Source organism: Ranitomeya variabilis, chromosome 5, assembly GCF_051348905.1.
Source record: "Ranitomeya variabilis isolate aRanVar5 chromosome 5, aRanVar5.hap1, whole genome shotgun sequence".
NCBI lineage: Eukaryota > Metazoa > Chordata > Amphibia > Anura > Dendrobatidae > Ranitomeya > Ranitomeya variabilis.
Window position 1 is genome coordinate 290,835,017 of NC_135236.1, and position 24,274 is coordinate 290,859,290.

Below are 24,274 nucleotides of genomic sequence, written 5' to 3' on the forward strand. Positions count from 1 at the left end.
CATTTTTAAGAATAATTGCAATAAGATCTAGGGCAGATAGATGTTTTTTTTTTTTTTTTTTTTTTTTTTTTTTTAAGCTTGAATTAATCTAAACTTGAGATGTCTGCGGATTCTCAAAATATAATTGAGTTTTATCAATGTTTTTTTTTTTTTCGTTTTTTTTCCCAGTCAATAGTCTACTATTTCCTTTTTTCCCCGCACAGAATAACACATTTCCCAGTCCTGATACAAAGTGAAAGAAATATGAAGAGTAATATTAAAAAGGAACCCTTTGGGAAGCAGAGCGAAAAGTGTTATATTAAAATCAATACTTGGGGTCTAACCTTTTGTGGTTTGGTACACACTAAAGCTTTTTTCTTATTGATCTCTGTTTTAATAACATGTTTATTCTAGTTTCCTTGGCTGGGCCTTCAGAGAGTCAACACAACAGATTAAATTCTTTATTATCACAATGACTGGGTTTGGCTATGCTATTCCCTGGTGCAGCTTATGTTTATATTTGTCTGTATCCAAAAGGAGGGAAAACAAAAAAAAGATCTACAGCCCTCCATTGTCAGAGTGTTTGTTCACCAGGTATGCAGCGGTCTTTAGTAAGCATTCCCTGTCATCAATAAAGACACACAGCGTGCAAGGTCTTAGCAAAATTATCTGTTCTTGAAGATACTATTAGTTTAGAAGAATAAATAAAAGGGAACAGAAATTGGGTATACAGTGGCTTGCGGAAGTATTCACCCCTTTTCGGCTTTTTATCTATTTTGTTACTTTACAACCTGTTTTTAAATATTTTTGTAATCTGATTTGTGTGTGAGGCATCAGCACTAAATAGTGTAAGTTGTTGAAGTGAGAAAAATATAGGAATAAATTTAAATTTGTGAGATCAAATAACTAAAAATTGGCATGTGTATATTTATTCACCCCTTTTTGCTATGAAGCCTCTAAAAATTTCTGGTTCAAATAATTCCCTTCATAAGTCACATGCTTTGTGAAAGGAAGTCCCACTTGTGTGCAATCTTGGTGTCATATCGTCTGGGAGTATATAGACACCTTTTCTGAAAGAGGCTGCAACCCCTTTACCCCAAAGCCTGTTTTCACCTTCCTGACCAGGCCAAATTTTTGAGCTTCGTGATAGTGATAATATTTGTTCGATATGGCTTGAATATATTTGGGAAAATTTGGAAAATTTAGCAATTTTCAAACTCTTAATTATAAATCAAAGAGTTGTCACACAAAATAATTTAATTAATACCATTTCCACATCTACTTTACAGTAGCGCAATTTTTAAAACAATTTTTTTTGTTAGTAAGTTATAAGGGTTAAAATTTGACCAATGATTTCTCATTTTTCCAGCAAAATTACATTTTTTTAGGGACCACATCACATTTGAAGTAACTTTGAGGGACCTATATGACAGAAAATGTCCAAAAGTGACACCATTTTAAAAACGACACCCCGCGAGGTGTTCAAAACTACATTCAAGACGTTTATTAACCCTTCATGTGCTTCACAGTAATTAATGGAATGTGGAAGGAAATGAACATTATACTTTATCACAAATTTAACTTTAGACCTCGTTTTTTTTTTTTTTTTTTTTTCTTTAATTTTTGCAAGGGTAACGCGAAATAATTTACCCCAAAATTTGTTGTGCAATTTCTCCTGAGTACGCAGATATACCATATGTGGAGGGAAACTACTGTTTGGGATGGAGTGACATTTTGGAACATAGATTTTGATGGACTGTTCTGCAGGTGGCCTGACATGTTTAGAGAATCCCTGATGTGCCTAAACAGTGGAAACCCCGCACAAGTGACTCCATTTTGGAAACAAAACCTCTCAAATAATTTATCTAGGTGTGTGGTGAGCACTTTGAACCCCCAGGTGCTTCACAGAAGTTAATAATGTTGAGCCATGAAAATTAAAAAAAAAATCACTTTTTTACAACAAAAATGTCCTTTTAGCCCCAATTTTTTTTATTTTCACAAGGTTAACAGGAGAAACCGGACTCAAAATTTGTTGCACAATTCCTCCTGAGTGCACCAATACCCCATATGTGGCCGAAAACTATTTTTGAGGCGTAGTGCAAGGCTCAGAAGAAAAGAAGTGCCATATTGGAGTTCAGATTTTGCTGGACAGGTTTGAGCATGTCATGTCACATTGTTAGAGCCCCTGAGGTGCCAGAATAGCAGAACCCACCATAACTGACTCCATTTTATAAACTACACCTCTCATTGAATTCATCTACGGCTGCAGTGATAATATTGACACCGCAGGTGTGTCACAGAATTTTATACTATTGGGCAGTGAAGAAAAAATAATAAAAATTTTTACCACCAAATTTTGTTTTAGCCCCAGATTTGACATTTTCGCACAGGGTAACGAGTAAAAATGGCATCAAAATTTGTCCCACAATTTCTACTGAATGTGGCAATACCCCATATGTGGCTGTGCAGTATTGTTTAGCCATACGGCAAGACTCAGGAGGGAGTAAGCGCTGTTTTCCTCCTGGAGCTCAGATTTTGCTATAACTGCGGACTCCATAGACAGAGCCCCTAAGTGCTAGACGAGCAGAATCCCCAGCCAAGTGACCCCATTTGGGAAATTATACTCCTTTGGGAATTTATCTACAGGTGTAGTGACGATTTTGACTCCATAGGTGTTTTCCAGAAGCAAGCAGCAGTGCATGTTACAAAGTGAAAATTGCAAACTGCCATTATGGTTCCCATACATTGTAGTCACCCGTACGTGGTAGTGCCCAGCTCATGCTTCTGGAGACATGCACCTGTAAATTAGGCGGGCTGTCATCGCTAGAGAAATGTCAAATGTGGATGCTAAATGTGGTTTAGGCACACTCTGGTGCTCAGAAGGGAAGGGGGCATTTATATTTGTGAGTGCAGAATTTACTGAATTTTGGGGGGTGAGGAACTATAGCGCTTTTCCAGAGCCTTTGTACTACCAGTATCATGGAAGCCCCTATATTTCCATTAGCAGATGACAAAGCTGAGTGGAAGCTTGCTTTTTTTGTAGATTTGATTTTGAAGCTTTTGTAAGCGAACATTTTACATAACATTTGGGATCACATTTATCCGGCTATCTACGCTGACGACCACTTACATCGGGGTTTACATTTAAAACTTCAAGTGACTTGAGAATCTTCAGATGAGAAACCCGAGGGATCAATTCACTTTTATGCGTCAGCAGTTACTCTGGACTCAGTGTGACTTTTGTTCAGCACAAAACTGTTGTCGACCCCACTTTTGTGCACACCTAAAAAGACAGACACCGCCGGATCATACGCAGCCACAGTGCCTCCATCTGCCTTATTATAGGGAGTCTTCTGCCGCTGAATCCGCCTGAATCACGTTTTTCAGAGATATTCATGGAACCCCCCGGTGTTATCGCTCAGTGTAGCATGCAGGATAAATGTGAGCCGAGCCTTACTGCGATCTTTTGTGAGGCAGAATGAAAAAATCAACAGCAAGTGAAGGTTTTATTTTTTTTTCACACCTTTCCTCTTGCGATATGAGCAATTAGACAACTTTATTCTTCGGGTCGGTGCGATTGCAGCGATACCAGATTTATAGCGCTTTTTTTTATTTGGCTGCTGTCAGAAACCGAAAGACACTTTTTATTGCAAAAACTATTTTTTTGCATTGCCATATTTTGATAGCTATAATTTTTCCATATTTCAGCTGACAGTCATGTGAGGGCTTGTTTTTTTAGGATGAGTTGACATTTTTAATTGTACCATTCTCCTTCTGAGCGAGCTGGGGTTTGAACACCACTGCATATTGTGAATCGCAGCTCTTCCATTTAGCCTGTTTGTGTCCCATATTAAATGGATTTGGTTTCCTTTGGTGCTGAAGAGGTTAATGATGCTTTTCTATGCTGGTTAGAAACATAAAGAGATTGAAACCACAAAACGGGGTAAAAAATAATAATGATAATAATAATAATAATATATTGTAATAACCCCAGTGATACCAATAAAACTGAGTGGAAGCCACTCCTACCATAAAGAAAACCAACCACCTAGAGCAAGGATGCCAGTCCCAGAAAAAGGAAAAACAGAGCAGGGAATATGTATTAATATATATAAATCTTTATTAGTGGTAATGATACATAAAGTTAAAAAGTGCACATGTTGGATAAAATGATTAAAATAGGATTTCCAGACAAATATATATAATAGTCAATAGGCCTACGGTGTACCATAAAAGATTAAGCGGTTATATAGTAATTAAATGTATGTGTCTCCCAATATGTAAACTAATTAAAAAAATATAGGTGTGAAACTATTTTTTAAAAAGATATAACCCCTAATGGGGTTAAAAAAGAGGAAAGTGACAATTTGTGCAAAAGTGCAATCGTGCAATATAAGTAAGTGTAAATCACTCAAAAAGATATCAGGTGCATTGCACACAAAGAAAACAATAAGGGAGCAATATGAAAATAAGGAGGACAAATACCTTATGGCGTCACCGTATCCAACAATACGCACCCCGACGCGCGTTTCGGATACCACGAAGGATCGTTGTATCCGAAACGCGCGTCGGGGTGCGTATTGTTGGATACGGTGACGCCATAAGGTATTTGTCCTCCTTATTTTCATATTGCTCCCTTATTGTTTTCTTTGTGTGCAATGCACCTGATATCTTTTTGAGTGATTTACACTTACTTATATTGCACGATTGCACTTTTGCACAAATTGTCACTTTCCTCTTTTTTAACCCCATTAGGGGTTATATCTTTTTAAAAAATAGTTTCACACCTATATTTTTTTAATTAGTTTACATATTGGGAGACACATACATTTAATTACTATATAACCGCTTAATCTTTTATGGTACACCGTAGGCCTATTGACTATTATATATATTTGTCTGGAAATCCTATTTTAATCATTTTATCCAACATGTGCACTTTTTAACTTTATGTATCATTACCACTAATAAAGATTTATATATATTAATACATATTCCCTGCTCTGTTTTTCCTTTTTCTGGGACTGGCATCCTTGCTCTAGGTGGTTGGTTTTGGTTAGAAACATGCAGCTTTATTTCATCCGCTTCTGATCTGGTTTATTACCTCTCCCTATAAAACATGACCAGACCTTCTCTTCCTTGCCAGTGAAAGTTTTGCCTCCTAGCTCCTTGGAGACGCCGTGCTGAATTGGAGATCTTTGTTGCTACTGGAGATTGTTGCGTGCTGTTTTTGGGTGTATGCTTTCATCATTTTCCTATTACCATTTGGTTTGCATTTTCCTATCCTTCTCTATATACCTCTCTACCTTTGAGTGTTTGTTTGTTGCTTTCTTTTATCCCTGTCTTTAAGTGTTGTTACTCTAGCTTTTCTGTCCCGGGCCTCCTGGGGGACAGGAAGGGGACAGCTTAAGGAATAACACCTTTAGAGGTACCTTTTGGGAGTAGGGATCATTAGGGCCCCTTTCCCTAATCACGAACAGTCACAGCATGACAGAAACCCAGTGATGGCAGCATCCTGCTGTTGGGATGTTTTTTGGCAGCAGGGACAGGAAAAATGGTCCGAGTAGAGGTGAAGATGGATGGTGCAAAATACAGGGATATTATTGAGCAAAACCTGTTTGTCTGTAAGGCTATGTGCACATCATGCATTTTTTATGCAGTTTCGCGGAAATGGACAAAAAATCCTAATGCAAGCTAATTCTATGACAATCCTGAAGTGTTGTGCACATGATCAGTAAATTTCCGTCAGTATTTGCAGTGCGTTTGTTTTCTGCAGCATGTCAATTCTTTTGGCGTTTCTGCACCCATCCACTTCAATTGAGTCAGTCAAATCCGAAGCAAAAATGCAAGTATAAAAATGTTTGCGGATTTGCTGTGGATTTTCTAAGTTTTTGTTTTGCGTTTTACCCTCTTTTTACGGTGTTTCCCACGCTGTCATCTGTGGGGAAACACTGGCGTGGTGGTTCTTATCGGCAGTAACACAACTGCCGGTAACAGTCGGCCAGAGCACTGTGGGATCATACTGTCAGATGTCAGCGTTACCCCGCAGCTGTGACTGTGACCCGCAGGCATGGGCTGATGAGACTACTGCTCCCATCAGACTGTTTGCTGTCACTGATAAGTGACAGTATGTGCTGCTGATGGGAGATGTAGTCTTATCAGCCGGCACCTGTGCTCACAGTTAAAAAATAAATAAATAAAATTACATACATATTAAAAATAATAATAATAAAAAAAAAAAGTTGTACTCACCTAACGCCCAATCCCCTATACCCCCGTCTCCTAGAAATAATGTAAAATAGTAAATCAACATATGCTTACCTGTCCACCGTAGTCCACGTAATCCCAAGGGTCCCAAGTGTAGAACACATCGGGAGATGTGACTGCTCTACCCGGCCGCCAGCGATACACTGACAGGAGGTAATCGCTCCCGCAATGTATCACTGAGCTGCCATGAGAGAGGTCACCGGAGTTCATCAGCTCCGGGGCTCTCACTTACGGCACCGCTGCATGAGAACTTTCCCACGCAGCAGTTTTGCCTTAAGGGAGATCACTGGAACTGATCAGCTGATGAACTCCCGTGAACTGTCTCACGGTAAGGCCGGCGTCACACTCAGCGTAAGACAATACGGTCCAATTTTTACGGCCGTAATACGGAGAAATGTTCCCAAAATAGTGGTCCATATGTCATCCGTAGGCAGGGTGTGTCAGCGTATTTTGCGCATGGCATCCTCCATATGTAATCCGTATGGCATCCGTACTGCGATATTTTCTCGCAGGCTTGCAAAACCGACATCTAATGGATTTATGTGCTCAAATGTTCGGGAAAACACATATACAGTGTGTGTGTGTGTATGTATATGTATGTATGTATGTATATATATATATATATATATATATATATATATATATATATATATATATATATATATATATATATATATATATATATATATATATATATATATATACATATATATACATACACTCACCGGCCACTTTATTAGGTACACCATGCTAGTAACGGGTTGGACCCCCTTTTGCCTTCAGAACTGCCTCAATTCTTCGTGGCATAGATTCAACAAGGTGCTGGAAGCATTCCTCAGAGATTTTGGTCCATATTGACATGATGGCATCACACAGTTGCCGCAGATTTGTCGGCTGCACATCCCAAAGATGCTCCATACAAGGCAGGATGGATCCATGCTTTCATGTTGTTTACGCCAAATTCTGACCCTACCATCCGAATGTCGCAGCAGAAATCGAGACTCATCAGACCAAGCAACGTTTTTCCAATCTTCTACTGTCCAATTTCGATGAGCTTGTACAAATTGTAGCCTCAGTTTCCTGTTCTTAGCTGAAAGGAGTGGCACCCGGTGTGGTCTTCTGCTGCTGTAGCCCATCTGCCTCAAAGTTCGACGCACTGTGCGTTCAGAGATGCTCTTAGGCCTACCTTGGTTGTAACGGGTGGCGATTTGAGTCACTGTTGCCTTTCTATCAGCTCGAACCAGTCTGCCCATTCTCCTCTGACCTCTGGCATCAACAAGGCATTTCCGCCCACAGAACTGCCGCTCACTGGATTTTTTTTCTTTTTCGGACCATTCTCTGTAAACCCTAGAGATGGTTGTGCGTGAAAATCCCAGTAGATCAGCAGTTTCTGAAATACTCAGACCAGCCCTTCTGGCACCAACAACCATGCTTCTGGCACCAACAACCATGCCACGTTCAAAGGCACTCAAATCACCTTTCTTCTCCATACTGATGCTCGGTTTGAACTGCAGGAGATTGTCTTGACCATGTCCACATGCCTAAATGCACTGAGTTGCCGCCATGTGATTGGCTGATTAGAAATTAAGTGTTAACAAGAAGTTGGACAGGTGTACCTAATAAAGTGGCCGGTGAGTGTATATATCATTGAGACACACATATATATATATATATTCTGTATTTAGATTTAATTCAGCGCGATATATGTTAAAAGCCGGTAATTCAATTGCCGGCTTCTCATTTCTCCTTCCCCAACCCGACAGGATATGAGACATGGTTTACATACAGTAAACCATCTCATATCCCCCTTTTTTTTGCATATTCCACACTACTAATGTTAGTAGTGTGTATGTGCAAAATTTGTGCGCTGTAGCTGCTAAAATAAAGGGTTAAATCGCGGAAAAAATTGGCGTGGGCTCCCGCGCAATTTTCTCCGCCAGAGTGGTAAAGCCAGTGACTGAGGGCAGATATTAATAGCCAGGAAGAGGGTCCATGGTTATTGGCCCCCCCCGTGGCTAAAAACATCTGCCCCCAGCCACCCCCGAAAAGGCACATCTGGAAGATGCGCCTATTCTGGCACTTGGCCACTCTCTTCCCACTCCCGTGTAGCGGTGGGATATGGGGTAATGAAGGGTTAATGCCACCTTGCTATTGTAAGGTGACATTAAGCCAGATTAATAATGGAGAGGCGTCAATTATGTCACCTATCCATTATTAATCCAATTGTCTGAAAGGGTTAAAAAACACACACACACACACACACACACGTTATTAAAAAGTATTTTAATGAAATAAACAAACAGGTTGTTTTAGTATTTTATTGCTCTCTCAATCCATCCGGAACACCCTCGCTTGGCAAAATAATAAACACACAATATACATACCCTCTGATGAACTTTCAGGTCCCACGAGGTAATCCATCTGAAGGGGTTAACTATTTTACAGGCAGGAGCTGCGCTAAAGCACTCGCTCGTGTCTGTAATCCCCGGGTGATGAAATGAAAGCTGGGTGATCTGTACTTACATTGAGTTGCGGTGAGGCGCCCTCTGGTGGATGAACTCATATGAACTGGAGCGTGGGAACTTTTCCAAGGCTGCAGTTCATGAGTTCATCCACCAGAGGGCGCCTCACCGCAACTCAATGTAAGTACAGATCACCCAGCTTTCATTTCATCACCCGGGGATTAAAGACACGAGCGAGTGCTTTAGCGCAGCTCCTGCCTGTAAAATAATTAACCCCTTCAGATGGATTACCTCGTGGGACCTGACAGATCCTCGGATGGTATGTATATTGTGTGTTTATTATTTTGCCAAGCGAGGGTGTTCCAGATGGATTGAGAGAGCAATAAAATACTAAAACAACCTGTTTGTTTATTTCATTAAAATACTTTTTAATAACGTGTGTGTGTGTTTTTTAACCCTTTCAGACAATTGGATTAATAATGGATAGGTGACATAATTGACGCCTCTCCATTATTAATCTGGCTTAATGTCACCTTACAATAGCAAGGTGGCATTAACCCTTCATTACCCCATATCCCACCGCTACACGGGAGTGGGAAGAGAGTGGCCAAGTGCCAGAATAGGCGCATCTTCCAGATGTGCCTTTTCGGGGGTGGCTGGGGGCAGATGTTTTTAGCCACGGGGGGCCAATAACCATGGACCCTCTCCTGGCTATTAATATCTGCCCTCAGTCACTGGCTTTACCACTCTGGTGGAGAAAATTGCGCGGGAGCCCACGCCAATTTTTTCCGCAATTTAACCCTTTATTTTAGCAGCTACAGCGCACAAATTTTGCACATACACACTACTAACATTAGTAGTGTGGAATATGCAAAAAAAATGGGGATATGAGATGGTTTACTGTATGTAAACCATGTCTCATATCATGTCTTGTTTAGGCAGGAGAAATGAAAAGCCGGCAATTGAATTACCGGCTTTTCAATAACACCGCTGCGTATTTCTCGCAAGTCACACTGCTGGTCCGTGTGGAATCCGTATTTTTCTCGCCCCCATAGACTTTCATTGGCGATTTATTTGCGCAATACGCTGACAAACGCAGCATGCTGCGATTTTGTACAGCCGTAGAGGACCGTATAATACGGATCAGTAAAATACGGCTGATAGGAGCTGGGACATAGGGAATCATTGTGCCGTGTGTTATGCGTATTTTATGGATGTATTTTCTGCGCTCATACGTCCGTAAAACTCGCCAGTGTGACGCCGGCCTTACTCAGTGATGCACTGCGGGAGTGATTACCTCCTGTCAGTCTATTGTCGGCTGTCTTTGAGAGCAGCCACATCACTGATGTGACTGCTCTCAAAGTGATCAGGATTGTCGTGGGACATTATGAATTATCTTCTTGGCGGACAGGTGAGGAATATTGTGGTTTATTATTTTATTTTTGTTGCAGGAGACGTTGGCTTTCAGTGAGTATGGTTTATTTAAGATTATTAAAGGAGTCTGTCATTATTTCAAATAAAGGACTTTATTCTGGGGGGGGGGGTTTATGCAATATCACTATGAGGTTACTAATGGATAGGTGTCTTATAGATGCCTCTCCATTACTAACCTGTGGGCTTGATTTCACCTGACAATACAAAGGTGACATCAACCCCACAAATACTTGCTACAGGGCAAGTGGGAAGAGCGAGGCTAAGCAACAGATTTGGCACATCTTATAGATATGCCTTTTCTGGAGTGGCTGAGAGCTGATGTTTTTTGTTTGGGAGGGGCCAATATCCATGGCCCCTTCCTAGGATATTAATATCAGCCTGCAGCTGTCTGCCTACTCTTTGCTGGTTAGATTTAATAGGGGGACCCTATTTCAATTTTTTCTGGGGTCCTCCCTGTAAACTAGCCAGTAAAGTCTAAGCAAACAGCTGTGAGCTGATATTAATAGCCTGGTAACCTTTATGGCTATTGGCTCCTTCCCAGAATATTAACATCAGCCCTCAGCCGTCTGCTTTCCCTCTGCTGGTTATTAAAATTACGCGGGAGCCCACTCAATTTTTGTTTTCATTTTTTTTCTTTAAAATTAATGGTTGCCGTCTGGTTACAGCCTATGTACCTTTGTTCTGTTAACGCTCCTACATAGGCTGTGTGTGTTTCTGTGTCTGTGTTTACTCAACGGCTTAGTAATGAGGGTGTCGGGCTGGCATCTTTTCATTACCTAGAGCTAGGTGTCAATGACAGATACTGACATTAAGCCCTCCATCAGCATGAAAAAGGTGGTGTTGAACAAAGAAATTACATCACAACTTTTTTTTTTCTTAAATATCTTTATTTAGGTCAAAAAAACGCATTAATTGCTGTACAAAAACGCATACAAAAAATGTGTACAAAACTGTGCCAAAAACGCGGCAAAAACTTTTTTTTTTTCCGCAGCATTTTTCCTGCCAAGAGATAATGAAACCTTGCAGAAATTTTTTGCAAGCAAATACTCAACATGCGCATGTAGCCTACTGTATGTACTCGAGTATAAGCAGACCCAAGTATAAGCGGAGGCACCTAATTTTGCCACAGAAAACTGGGTAAGCTTATTGACTCGTGTATAATCCGGGTCTGCATTGTGCCCTCATCCCTGTCCTGGTGTGCATGGCTCCCCTGTCCTGTCCTGGTGTGCATGGCTCCCCCGTCCTGTCCTGGTGTGCATGGCTCCCCCGTCCTGTCCTGGTGTGCATGGCTCCCCCCGTCCTGTCCTGTTGTGCATGGCTCCCCCCTTCCTGTCCTGGTGTGCATGGCTCCCCCCGTCCTGTCCTGGTGTGCATGGCTCCCCCCGTCCTGTCCTGGTGTGCATGGCTCCCCCCGTCCTGTCCTAGTGTGCATGGCTCCCCCCGTCCTGTCCTGGTGTGCATGGCTCCCCCGTCCTGTCCTGGTGTGCATGGCTCCCCCCGTCCTGTCCTGGTGTGCATGGCTCCCCCCGTCCTGTCCTGGTGTGCATGGCTCCCCCCGTCCTGTCCTGGTGTGCATGGCTCCCCCCGTCCTGTCCTGGTGTGCATGGCTCCCCCCGTCCTGTCCTGGTGTGCATGGCTCCCCCCGTCCTGTCCTGGTGTGCATGGCTCCCCCCGTCCTGTCCTGGTGTGCATGGCTCCCCCCGTCCTGTCCTGGTGTGCATGGCTCCCCCCGTCCTGTCCTGGTGTGCATGGCTCCCCCGCCCTGTCCTGGTGTGCATGGCTTCCCCATTGATGTCCTGGTATGTATGGCTCCTTATCCCCTATCCTTATATGAATGGTTCCTATTAAGAAAAACAAACAAACAAAAAAAAATCCTACTCACTTTTCACGCGCCCTCGCAATATCTCGTTGGTCCCGGCGCCAGCAGCTTTTCCTGTGCCGAGCGATCACGTGGCCCCGCTCATTAAGGTAATGAATATTCTCTCCACGCCTATGGGAGTGGAGAGGCGTGCATATTCATTATCTCAATGAGCAGCGCCACATGATCGCTCTGCACAGGAAGAGCTGCCGGGACCAACGAGATGCTGCAAGGGCACCTGGACCAAGGGGATGCTGCAAGGGCGCACAGGAAGGAGAGTAGGATGTCTTCTGGAAGCCGGTGGCTGCGGGTGTCACTGTGCGCGCTATAAGGCCATGTGCACACGCTGCAGATTCCATTGCGAAACTTTCCGCAGCGGATTTGCAAAATCCGCAGTGAAAAACCCCTGCAGTTTTTACTACGGATTTATCTCGGTTTCTTTTGCGGTTTCCTCTGCGGGTTTTCACCTGCAGATTTCTATTGGAGCAGGTGCAAACCCGCAGCGGAATCCGCACAAAGAATTGACATGCTGCGGAAAATAAACCGCTGCGTTTCTGCCCGTTTTTTTCCGCAGCATGTGCACTGCGGATTTGGTTTCCCATAGGTTTATATTGTACTGTAAACTCATGGGAAACCGCTGCGGATCTGCTGCGGATCCGCAGCAAAATCCGCAGCGTGTGCACATACCCTAAGAGAAATGAAAAATCATGTCTTTTTAGCAGCTCAGGCTTTACCCACAGCCGCCGGCTCCTGCCTCTGTCACCTGCCGCTCCCCCTTCCCAGCCGGCTTTCTGGGACAATTGACTCGTGTATAAGCCGAGGGGGGCGTTTTCAGCACAAAAAAAGTGCTAAAAAAACCTCAGCTTATACACGAGTATATACGGTAAGTGTTTTGAGACTAGGACTAAAGGTACCGTCACACTCAGCAACTTTGCAAAGAGAACGACAACAATCCGTGACGTTGCAGCGTCCTGGATAGCGATCTCGTTGTGTTTGACACGCAGCAGCGATCTGGATCCCGCTGTGCCATCGCTGGTCGGAGCTAGAAGTCCAGAACTTTATTTCGTCGCCAGGTCGGCGTGTATCGTCATGTTTGACATCAAAAGCAACGACGCCAGCAACGAGCATAGGGGGCGTCGCAGCGTCTCCTTCTAGCCAGTCGGTACACTCCGGCTGTTTGACATGGAGCTAACAACCAGCGAGAATGAGAAGTGAGTCGCCGTTACGTCACTAGATCGCTCCTGCAGCGACCTAAACAGCGACGCTCCAGCGATCTAGTTTAGGTCGGCTCGTTGTCTATATCGCCGCAGCGTCGCTGAGTGTGACGGTACCTTAAGACAATGATCCTAAGGATACTGCTAAGGCAACACAGGAGTAGTTCAGGGGGAAACATGTAAATGTTTTGGAGTGGCCTAGTCAAAGCCCAGACCTTAAACCAATTGAGAATCTGTGGTCACACTTGAATATTGCTCTTGACCAGAGGAAGAATTTTTTGACATTTATCTCTTAAGGGTTTTTGCTTTCCCTTTGAGTTAAAGGGGCTTTTTACTACAGTGATATTGTTTACCTATCCTTTAACCCCTTCCCGACCCATGACGCCTATGTGGCGTCATGGAATGATCGCATCCCTGCAGATCGGGTGAAAGGGTTAACTCCTATTTTACCCGATCTGCAGGGAGAGGGGGAGTTGTACTTCAGCCTAGGGGGGGTGGCTTTGCCCCCACGTGGCTACGATCGCTCTGATTGGCTGTTGAAAGTGCAACAGCCAATCAGAGCAATTTGCAATATTTCACCTATGAAAATGGTGAAATATTGCAATCCAGCCATGGCCGATGCTGCAATAGCATCTGCCATGGCTGGAAATCATGTTCTGGCCCCCCCCACCGCCCCCGATCTCCTCCCCAGTCCTCCGTTCTGTCCGGTAACCCCCTCCGTCCCCCTGTTCGCTCCCCCGTGCTCCTGTCCGCTCCCCCGTGCTCCTGTCCGCTCCCCCCGTCCTCCGATCCCCCCCCCTGTGCTCCGATCCACCCCCCCCACCACCCCCTCATACTTACCGAGCCTCCCGAAGTCGGTCCGTCTTCTCCCTGGGCGCCGCCATCTTCCAAGATGGCGGGCGCATGCTCAGTGCGCCCGCCGAATCTGCCGGCTGGCAGATTCGTTACAAGTACATTTTGATCGCTGTGGTAGGTTCTATCACAGCGATCAAAATAAAAAAAATAATAAATAAACCCCCCCCCTTTATCACCCCCATAGGTAGGGACAATAATAAAATAAAGAAAATATTTTTTTTTCTTTTTCCACTAGGGTTAGGGTTCGAACTAGGGTTAGAACTAGGGGTAGGGTTAGGGGTAGGGTTAGGGTTATGGCATGTGCACACAGTGCGGATTTGGCTGCGGAGAAAAATTATTTTTTATTTTCATGGCTCTGCGTTATAAACTTCTGTGAAGCACTTGGGGGTTCAAAGTGCTCACCACACATCTACATTAGTTCCTTCGGAGGTCTAGTTTCCAAAATGGGGTCACTTGTGCGGGAGCTCCAATGTTTAGGCACACAGGGGCTCTCCAAACGCGACATGGTGTCCGCTAATGATTGGAGCTAATTTTCCATTCAAAAAGCCAAATGGCGTGCCTTCCCTTCCGAGCCCTGCGGTGCGCCCAAACAGTGGTTTACCCCCACATATGGGGTATCATCGTACTCAGGACAAACTGGACAACAACATTTGGGGTCCAATTTCTCCTCTTACCCTTGGGAAAATAAAAAATTCAGGGCTAAAAATCATTTTTGAGGAAAGAAAAATTATTTTTTATTTTCACGGCTCTGCGTTATAAACTTCTGTAAAGCACCTGGGGGTTATAAGTGCTCACTATGCATCTAGATAAGTTCCTTGGGGGGTCTAGTTTCCAAAATGGGGTCACTTGTAGGGGAGCTCCAATGTTTAGGCACACAGGGGCTCTCCAAACGCGACATGGTGTCCGCTAATGATTGGAGCTAATTTTCCATTCAAAAAGTCAAATGGCACGCCTCCCCTTCTGAGCCTTGCCGTGCACCCAAATAGTGGTTTACCCCCACATATGAGGTATCGGCGTACTCAGGAGAAATTGCCCAACAAATTTTAGGATCCATTTTATCCTGTTGCCCATGTGAAAATGAAAAAAGTGAGGCTAAAATAAATTTTGTGTGAAAAAAAAGTACTTTTTCATTTTTACGGATCAATTTGTGAAGCACCTGAGAGTTTAAAGTGCTCACTATGCTTCTAGATAAGTTCCTTGGGGGGTCTAGTTTCCAAAATGGGGTCACTTGTGGGGGAGCTCCAATGTTTAGGCACACGGGGGCTCTCCAAACGCGACATGGTGTCCGCTAAAGATTGGAGCTAATTTTTCATTCAAAAAGTCAAATGGCGCTCCTTCCCTTCCAAGCCCTGCAGTGGTTTACCCCCACATATGAGGTATCATCGTACTCAGGACAAATTGGACAACAACTTCGTGGTCCAGTTTCTCCTTTTACCCTTGGGAAAATAAAAAAAATTTCGCTAAAAGATCATTTTTGTGACTAAAAAGTTAAATGTTCATTTTTTACTTCCATGTTGCTTCTGCTGCTGTGAAACACCTGAAGGGTTAATAAACTTCTTGAATGTGGTTTTGAGCACCTTGAGGGGTGAAGTTTTTAGAATGGTGTCACTTTGGGGTATTTTCAGCCATATAGAACCCTCAAACTGACTTCAAATGTGAGGTGGTCCCTAAAAAAAATGGTTTTGTAAATTTTGTTGTAAAAATGAGAAATCACTGGTCAAATTTTAACCCTTATAACTTCCTAGCAAAAAAAAAATTTGTTTCCAAAATTGTGCTGATGTAAAGTAGACATGTGGGAAATGTTATTTATTAACTATTTTGTGTCACATAACTCTCTAGTTTAACAGAATAAAAATTCAAAATGTGAAAATTGCAAAATTTTCAAAATTTTTGCCAAATTTCCATTTTTTTCACAAATAAACTCAGAAATTATCGACCTAAATTTACCACTAACATGAAGCCCAATATGTCACGAAAAAACAATCTCAGAATAGCTAGGATCCGTTGAAGCGTTCCTGAGTTATTACCTCATAAAGGGACACTGGTCAGAATTGCAAAAAACGGCAAGGTCATGAAGGGGTTAATTAGGTCATGAATGCTAGATTGTGGTTTGTATGACAGTTGTTTTTTTTTTTTTTTTATTTGTTTTTAACAATTCTTTAATTTTATATTTCTATCTGAGTAAATGCTGAAAAATTGAATGCTTCAGTGTTCTTGTGAGATATCAATACATTTTCGAAGACTTATTTAATTTGTCTTTACTTTGATATAGTTTAGTAAAGAAGTTGTCCTTAAGTTGGGACGGTAGATGCTCAACTTTTAATTAGAATTTCTTATTTCTATCTCTCTCTCCATCCCTCGGTTCCGGTGACTGAGCTCCTTTTCTTTATTGAGAATCATTATAAAAGCAACTTGTTTTCTAGAAACTATTGCTATTGTTATTTTCTGTTCTCTGGGCAAAGAAGCGCTGAACCATGCTGAAAATGTACTGTAAAATGTATGTATAATCAATGCTTAATCATCAGCCTCTGTAGCTGTAATGGCAGTTACGTACATATGGTCAGCTTGACGTCTGCTGGTGAATTTCTTGATTTCCCGCGGTGTAGAATAGGTAGGCTGAACTTTTAATTGCAATATTGACTTTCTTTGTGATTGTGTAAGTAATTGAATCCTGTGGGAAGGCACTTCATTACACTTAATTTTTTTCTATAATAGACTGATTTTTTTTTCTTTGCAATTATTGCCATTTTCATACAGTTACACTTAATCCTCAGCCTGATAGCTTTGGGTAAATAGCTGGCACTAATAATGAAGCCAAACTAATGGTGAGCTAAATTATTCATGTTATTGTTGTAAGAGCTCTTGCTTCAGCCTGACCAGCTTATGTACGGTATATGTTTCTTTCCATCATAATTAAAATGTTGCTGTCCAGTTAAAGTCAGCAGTTGCTGACAATTTCTTGTAGAGGACACTTTTTTGCTTGCTTACAGTTAGATTTTAACTTGATGTCTTGGGCTACTTTCAAGCAATGAGTATTTGATATGTTTATGATGATGCTAATTTTTGCAGCATTTCTACACCTTTTTGGTTAATTTCCCACAATGAGTTTTTAATGAACTTTTGACTGTGTGTTTTCGCTGCAGCAAAATTGCAATATCTTGCAGTTCCAGCAAAGTGGATGGAATTTATAGAAATCTCATGCCCACTGTGCTTCTTTTCTTTTATACGCTGCATCATCTGACCTGCTTTGCGTTTTTTTTTTTACCTTGTAACCTTTCCTTTTCTCTTGTGTGTAATCTGTATTTTTATGTGCTGATTTTCAAAAATGTACTGCAGGTCTGTTTTTACTCAGATTTAAAAAAAAAAAAGAAAAAAAAAAAGGTGCAGTTAGCATGAGATGTCACCTCCAGTTCCAGTGTCCTCCGGCGCTCTGAAAAGTTGCACACGAAGCTTGCCACTTTTCAGAGCACCAGAGAACACTGGGACCGGAAGTGACACAGACTCTCCGGCGTCTGCGGACAAGAAAATTGAAGGCACTGCCCTGAGAGGGCAGAACAGTGCACAGGAGAATGGCAGGCAAATGAGCAGACGTGGGATTTCCAGACGCGAACTTGACTTCAAAGGCAAGCAGGGAAGAAGGGGGAGTAGAAATCGAATATGAGAGAGGAGGAAGTCTTACCTTCCAGGCAGAGTACGCCCCATAGCCTGGAAGATCAAAACAAAAAAAAAGGTTATTTTTACTGAACAAGGCATTATCTGGGAGGCGTACAGGCATGACTAGTTTCAGTTTTATACAAACTGTATGCCCATATTGGTTAAAAAACGCTCAAATGGGGTGGCAGATACCCTTCAGTGTGTATTATTCATTAAGCGAAAGAATTCCAGAATTAAAGTTATAAGTGACAATCTCTTTGTAAATTTATTTATTTTTTTCCAGATTAGACCATGGTAAATTGATGCAAGAGGAAATGGGAAAAGCTCTTGAAAGGGAAAGAACTGCCTCTACTGAACAGCTTACAAGGGCAGTATTGCGGGAGAAGGCTGCTACTGAGGAAGAACGGCTGAAAACAAGAACCTTTGTAAGTGTTTGTTTGCGGTTTGGGTGTTTTTAGGCCATGTTCATATGTTCAGTATTTGGTCAGTCAGTATTTTACATCTGTACTTGTAAGCCAAAACAGGAGTGGGTAAAAAATGCAGAATTGGTACACCTGTTTCTATTATACCTGTATTATTTCTGTTTGTTCCTCTCCTGGTTTTGGCTTAGAAATACTGATGTAAAATAACTCCCCAAATACCGTATATACTCAAGTATAAGCCTACCCGAGTATAAGCTGAGGCACCTAATTTTGCTACGGAAAACTGGGTAAGCTTATTGACTCGAGTATAAGCCAGGTATGCATTGTCCCCTCATCCCTGTCCTGGTATGTGTGGCTCCGCCTGTTGTGTGCATGGCTTCTCCATACTCCCCCTGTTATGTGCCTGGCTCTCCATCCTCCCCCTGTTGTATGCATGGCTCCTCCGTCTTCCCCCTGTTGTGTGCATGGCTCCTCTGTCTTCCCCCTGTTGTGTGCATGGCTCCTCTGTCCTCTCCCTGTTGTATGCATGGCTCCTCTGTCCTCCCCGTGTTCTATGCATGGCTCCTCTGTCCTCTCCCTGTTGTATGCATGGCTCCTCTGTCCTCCCCCTGTTGTATGCATGGCTCCTCCGTCCTCCCCCTGTTGTGTGCATGGCTCCTCTATCCTCCCCATGTTGTATGCATGGCTCCTCTGTCCTCCCCGTGTTCTATGCATGGCTCCTCTGTCCTCCCCCTGTTGTGTGCATGGCTCCTCCATCCTCCCCTTATGTGCCTGACTCTCCGTCCTCCCCCTGTTGTATGCATGGCTCCTCTGTCCTCCCCCTGTTGTATGCATGGCTCCTCTGTCCTCCCCCTGTTGTATGCATGGCTCTTCTTTCCTCCCCCTGTTGTATGCATGGCTCCTCCGTCCTCCCCCTGTTGTGTGCATGGCTCCTTCATCTTCCCCCTGTTATGTGTATGGCTCCTCCATCCTCCCCTGTTGTGTTCATGGCTCCTCCGTCCTCCCCCTGTTGTGCATGGCTCCTCCGTCCTCCCCGTTATGTGCATGGCTCCTCCGTCCTCCCCCTGTTGTGTGCATGGCTCCTCCGTCCTCCCCCTGTTGTGTGCATGGCTCCTCTGTCCTCCCTCTGTTGTATGCATGGCTGCGCTCCGCTCACTCCCGTCCTCCTCCGTCCTTCTTTGTCCTCCTCACCCTGTTCGTGCTGTTGCTACACATCCCTGCATCTCTGTTGTCCCGTGACCGGCAGCTTCTTCCTGTGTTCAGCGGTCACATGGTACCGCTCATTAAAGTAATGAATGTGCACTCCACGCCTATGGTAGTGGAGACGCGTCCATATTCATTACTTTAATGAGCGGTACCACGTGATCGCTGAACACAGGAAGAAGTTGCCTCTCCGGGACAACAGAGTGATACAGGGAGGACTTGCAGCGATCGCGCGAGTATGATGTGACAGCCGCCGGCTTCTGACGCTCCTCTTTACCGCTGACCCTCTGGGACAATGACTCGTGTATAAGCCGAGGGGGCTGTTTTCAGCACAAAAAGTGTGCTGAAAATTCAGCTTATACACGAGTTTATACAGTACTTACCATCTGTACTGGGCCTTGGAGTTCTAAGCAATAGGGTTATTATAATCAAAGGCATGAATTATTTGGAACTGCATTACAAGTGAAAAATGGTAATTTTTTTTTGCTAAAGCGATTTATTTTACATGTTTAGTTTTTGGTTACATAATACATATTGGACATACCGCAAATTATATACAACATCATCAGGATAAAACTTTCCAGCTGTTATGTCACTAAAGCAGATAAAAAATATGTACTGCACATTCTAATGCTGTACATAAATCCAGCACAAATTTATAAATTCCAGATTTCTATTACTCCCCTTTAGTGGTTGGATCCGTAAATTAACTGTATTAACATTTTACATAATTTAATGTTGCACGAGTTGTTAAAGGTGAATAATCTAATATAAAATGTTATTAGATAAACATCAACATGATTGAATTCTATGAGGCCGTTTCCCAGGTATAAATCTAAATATCTGGGCTGTTTCCAACTGGCAAGAAAATGCAGCAGGTGCAAAGAGCACTTTGTAGAGTTTTCTCCTAAAAATCTGCAGAGAGATATTCTGTAATGTGGTTATCAGTTTGTAATGATGTATCAATTATGTAATTAACAACCTGCTGCACTAATAAGTACTACTAACATGATTAGGGCATCATAACTCATATGCCTGAAGAGAAAGGTGTGATAATCAGCCCCACAGTCTAACTGTGTTCTCTAATCTTGAAAGTGGACATTTCACGAGTTTGAGCTTGTTACACTAGCCACATTATGGAACAGTGGCTGCAGAAGCCTAGTTTTTATCTATTCTTTACATTTCCTCTATATATGGCAAAAGATATCTATAGCAAAGATATTGGTTTGTAAAGTTTAGGTTATAATTTAAGTCCTAGTGGGAGTTAGCAGAGACATGTACTTTTTCCACTGTATGAAATCGAACAATCATAAATGGCAATACACACAGGGGTGGGGGGAAACATTCCTCAACAAGGTCTGGGCGATTAATCAATTTAATTAAATTAATTCGTCATTGGAGGTCAGCACTATTCTGATTTATTTTTTTTAAATAGTAAATTTGATTTTCGCTCTGGCCCCTCTTCTGACTTTGGTTGAGCAGACAGTACAAGTGGGAGAGCAGAGTTGCTGAGCGCCGTTATTGTAAGCTCAAATCTTAGTGGGAGCTAAGTAAGGAGAGCGGAAGGAAAAGCTATTTAAATATCGGGAAGCAGGAGAGAACTGGAAGGAGGTGGGGAGTACTAGGGTTTTCTAGGTAACTCAGACACTACCTCCATTATTCCCCTCAACAGAGCAACACAAATAAGTTGCTGTCTCAATAAAATCTTGTCTGGACCCTCCTCTGCCTCTTTTGTTACTTAGCACTCTCTGTGTTACACACAGAACAAGAGTTTCTGATGAGAGGGTTAAAGGAAGGGGTGGTCCGAAACTAACTAAAAAGTCTCTATCGTTTACTCACCTATTCTTAACTGCTTTATTTATATTTTTTTACCTACATCCGGTTTGATGACATTTCATTTGAGAATCCTCAGTGTATGCTAAGATACTGAAACGATCCGCCATTAGAGGTAGGCTAGAGCAGAGGTCCCCAACCGCCGGTCCGCGGACCAGGACCGGGCCGTTGGGGTTTTTCAGCCGGTCCGCGGCGCCCCTGTTCAGCGGTCACGTGGGACCGCTCATTAGAGAAATTAATAGGCTGCTCCACCTCCCATAGGGGCGGAGCCGCATAATTCATTTCTCTAATCAGCGGTGCCGGTGACCGCTGATAGAGGAAGAGGCTGCGGCACCGAAGACCCGCTGTCCGGGGGAAGGAGCGGGACGCCGGGAGCAGGTAAGTATGACATATTCACCTATCCTCGTTCCACACGCCGGGCGCTGTCTCCATCTTCCCGGCGTCTCTCTGCGCTGACTGCAGGCAGAGGGCGCGATGACGCATATAGTGTGCGCGGCGCCCTCTGCCTGATCAGTCAGTGCGGAGAGACGCCGGGAAGATGGCGCCGAGGAGCTGCAAGCAAGAGAGGTGAGTATGTGTTTTATTATTTTTATTGCAGCAGCAGCAGCACAGCTATGGGGCAATAATGGACGGTGCAGAGCACTATATGGCACAGCTATGGGGCAATAATGGTGCAGAGCACTATATGGCACAGCTATGGGGCAATGGTGCAGAGCACTGTATGGCACAGCTATGGGGCAATAATGGTGCAGAGCACTATATGGCACAGCTATGGGGCAACGGTGCAGAGCACTATATGGCACAGCTATGGGGCAACGGTGCAGAGCACTATATGGCACAGCTATGGGGCAATAATGGACGGTGCAGAGCACTATATGGCACAGCTATGGGGCAATGGTGCAGAGCACTATATGGCACAGCTATGGGGCAATAATGGTGCAGAGCACTGTATGGCACAGCTATGGGGCAATAATGGTGCAGAGCACTATACGGCACAGCTATGGGGCAATAATGAATGGTGCAGAGCACTACATGGCACAGCTATGGGGCAATAATGAACGGTGCAGAGCACTGTATAGCACAGCTATGGGGCAATAATGGTGCAGAGCACTGTATGGCACAGCTATGGGGCAATAATGGTGCAGAGCACTATATGGCACAGCTATGGGGCAATAATGGTGCAGAGCACTGTATGGCACAGCTATGGGGCAATTATGAACGGTGCAGAGCACTATATGGCACAGCTATGGGGCAATAATGGTGCAGAGCACTATATGGCACAGCTATGGGGCAATAATGGTGCAGAGCACTATATGGCACAGCTATGGGGCAATAATAAACGGTGCAGAGCACTGTATGGCACAGCTATGGGGCAATAATAAACAGTGCAGAGCACTGTATGGCACAGCTATGGGGCAATAATAAACGGTGCAGAGCACTGTATGGCACAGCTATGGGGCAATAATGGTGCAGAGCACTATATGGCACAGCTATGGGGCAATAATGGTGCAGAGCACTGTATGGCACAGCTATGGGGCAATAATGGTGCAGAGCACTATACGGCACAGCTATGGGGCAATAATGAATGGTGCAGAGCACTACATGGCACAGCTATGGGGCAATAATGAACGGTGCAGAGCACTGTATAGCACAGCTATGGGGCAATAATGGTGCAGAGCACTATACGGCACAGCTATGGGGCAATAATGGTGCAGAGCACTGTATGGCACAGCTATGGCGCAATTATGAACGGTGCAGAGCACTATATGGCACAGCTATGGGGCAATTATGAACGGTGCAGAGCACTGTATGGCACAGCTATGGGGCAATAATAAACGGTGCAGAGCACTGTATGGCACAGCTATGGGGCAATAATAAACAGTGCAGAGCACTGTATGGCACAGCTATGGGGCAATAATAAACGGTGCAGAGCACTGTATGGCACAGCTATGGGGCAATAATGGTGCAGAGCACTATATGGCACAGCTATGGGGCAATAATGGTGCAGAGCACCAGGGAAACAAGCATGGTGCTCCCACTCATTCTGAACCTATGGTAAGTTGAATCACATTCTCATTATAAATGTCATAATTATATGATAAGTATGCACTAAGCTCCATCCCTCCATAACCCCACCCCCATATGACCAAAGCCCCGCCCCTGCCCCACCCCCACCGGGCCATGGAAAACTGGTCTTGCTTCAAGCCGGTCCCTGGTGCAAAAAAGGTTGGGGACCTCTGGGCTAGAGAGTGCATGGTCAGTAAGGAGAGATCCCACTGAGCAGGAAAAGTAGAGATCAGTCCTACCCCAAAACAACCTTCATTTTCTAGGGTGGTGCTTGGCTCTGCTTTTTTTAATTATTCATTTTTTGATCGCCAGGCTCTCTTTATAATGCCCACTGAAAGTGCGCTCTGTTGCTGACTCGCCACTTCTCATCATGGTTGACAAGGGAGTGCAGTGTCACTGTGCACTGAAAAGGAATATTGAGCAGTGACAAGGAAGCTCGTACTGAGCATACTTTGGAATCGACAACCGCTGTATGCTCAGTAGAGCTGGGACTAGACCAGCCCCTGAAATTGATGACGCTTCATTTCAGGGTGGCGACAGAGGCTGCGGCAGTGCATTTCAGGCACTAGGGAATCTCACACAAAATGTCACCAGACCAGTGGGTCATTTGTTTTCTTTTTTTTTTTTTTTTTTTTATAATAAAGCTGTTCGAGAGAGTAGAAAGGGTATGATAGACATTTTTTAATTCAAGCATATTAGAAAAGCGTCTTAGATTATTACCTTTTTATATGTAAATAGACATTTAGGATTAAATCAATATTTGTTTTCTAATACCCCTTTTACCTTACCGTTCCCTCCTGAATCCAGCTCATTCTTTTTTTGTGTTGTCTATCCTATGCAGAATTTAAGGTAAGTTGTCCCCTTCTGTATTTGTTCTGTTGTGGCTTTTCAAATATATACTGTATTTTTCAGACTATAAGACACACCCGTCATCCCTCTTCATCCAAATTTGGGAGGAAAATGGGGGGTTCATATTATAGTTGAATGCAGGCTTACCAGGGGGGGTTGCTGGGGTGGTGGAGCCAG

The 24,274-nt window shown here is 43.6% G+C and overlaps 1 protein-coding gene across 2 annotated transcripts in view; it reads left to right on the top strand.

Annotated features, from left to right (window-relative positions):
• Nucleotides 1-24,274, top strand: part of CHCHD3 (coiled-coil-helix-coiled-coil-helix domain containing 3) — a 267,662-nt gene that overhangs the window by 64,127 nt on the left and 179,261 nt on the right. For both annotated transcript variants that reach the window (XM_077264447.1, XM_077264445.1), the window contains exon 4: nucleotides 18,007-18,148. In XM_077264447.1, coding sequence (XP_077120562.1) covers nucleotides 18,007-18,148 — 142 coding nt within the window. The remainder of the gene's footprint in view (nucleotides 1-18,006; nucleotides 18,149-24,274) is intronic.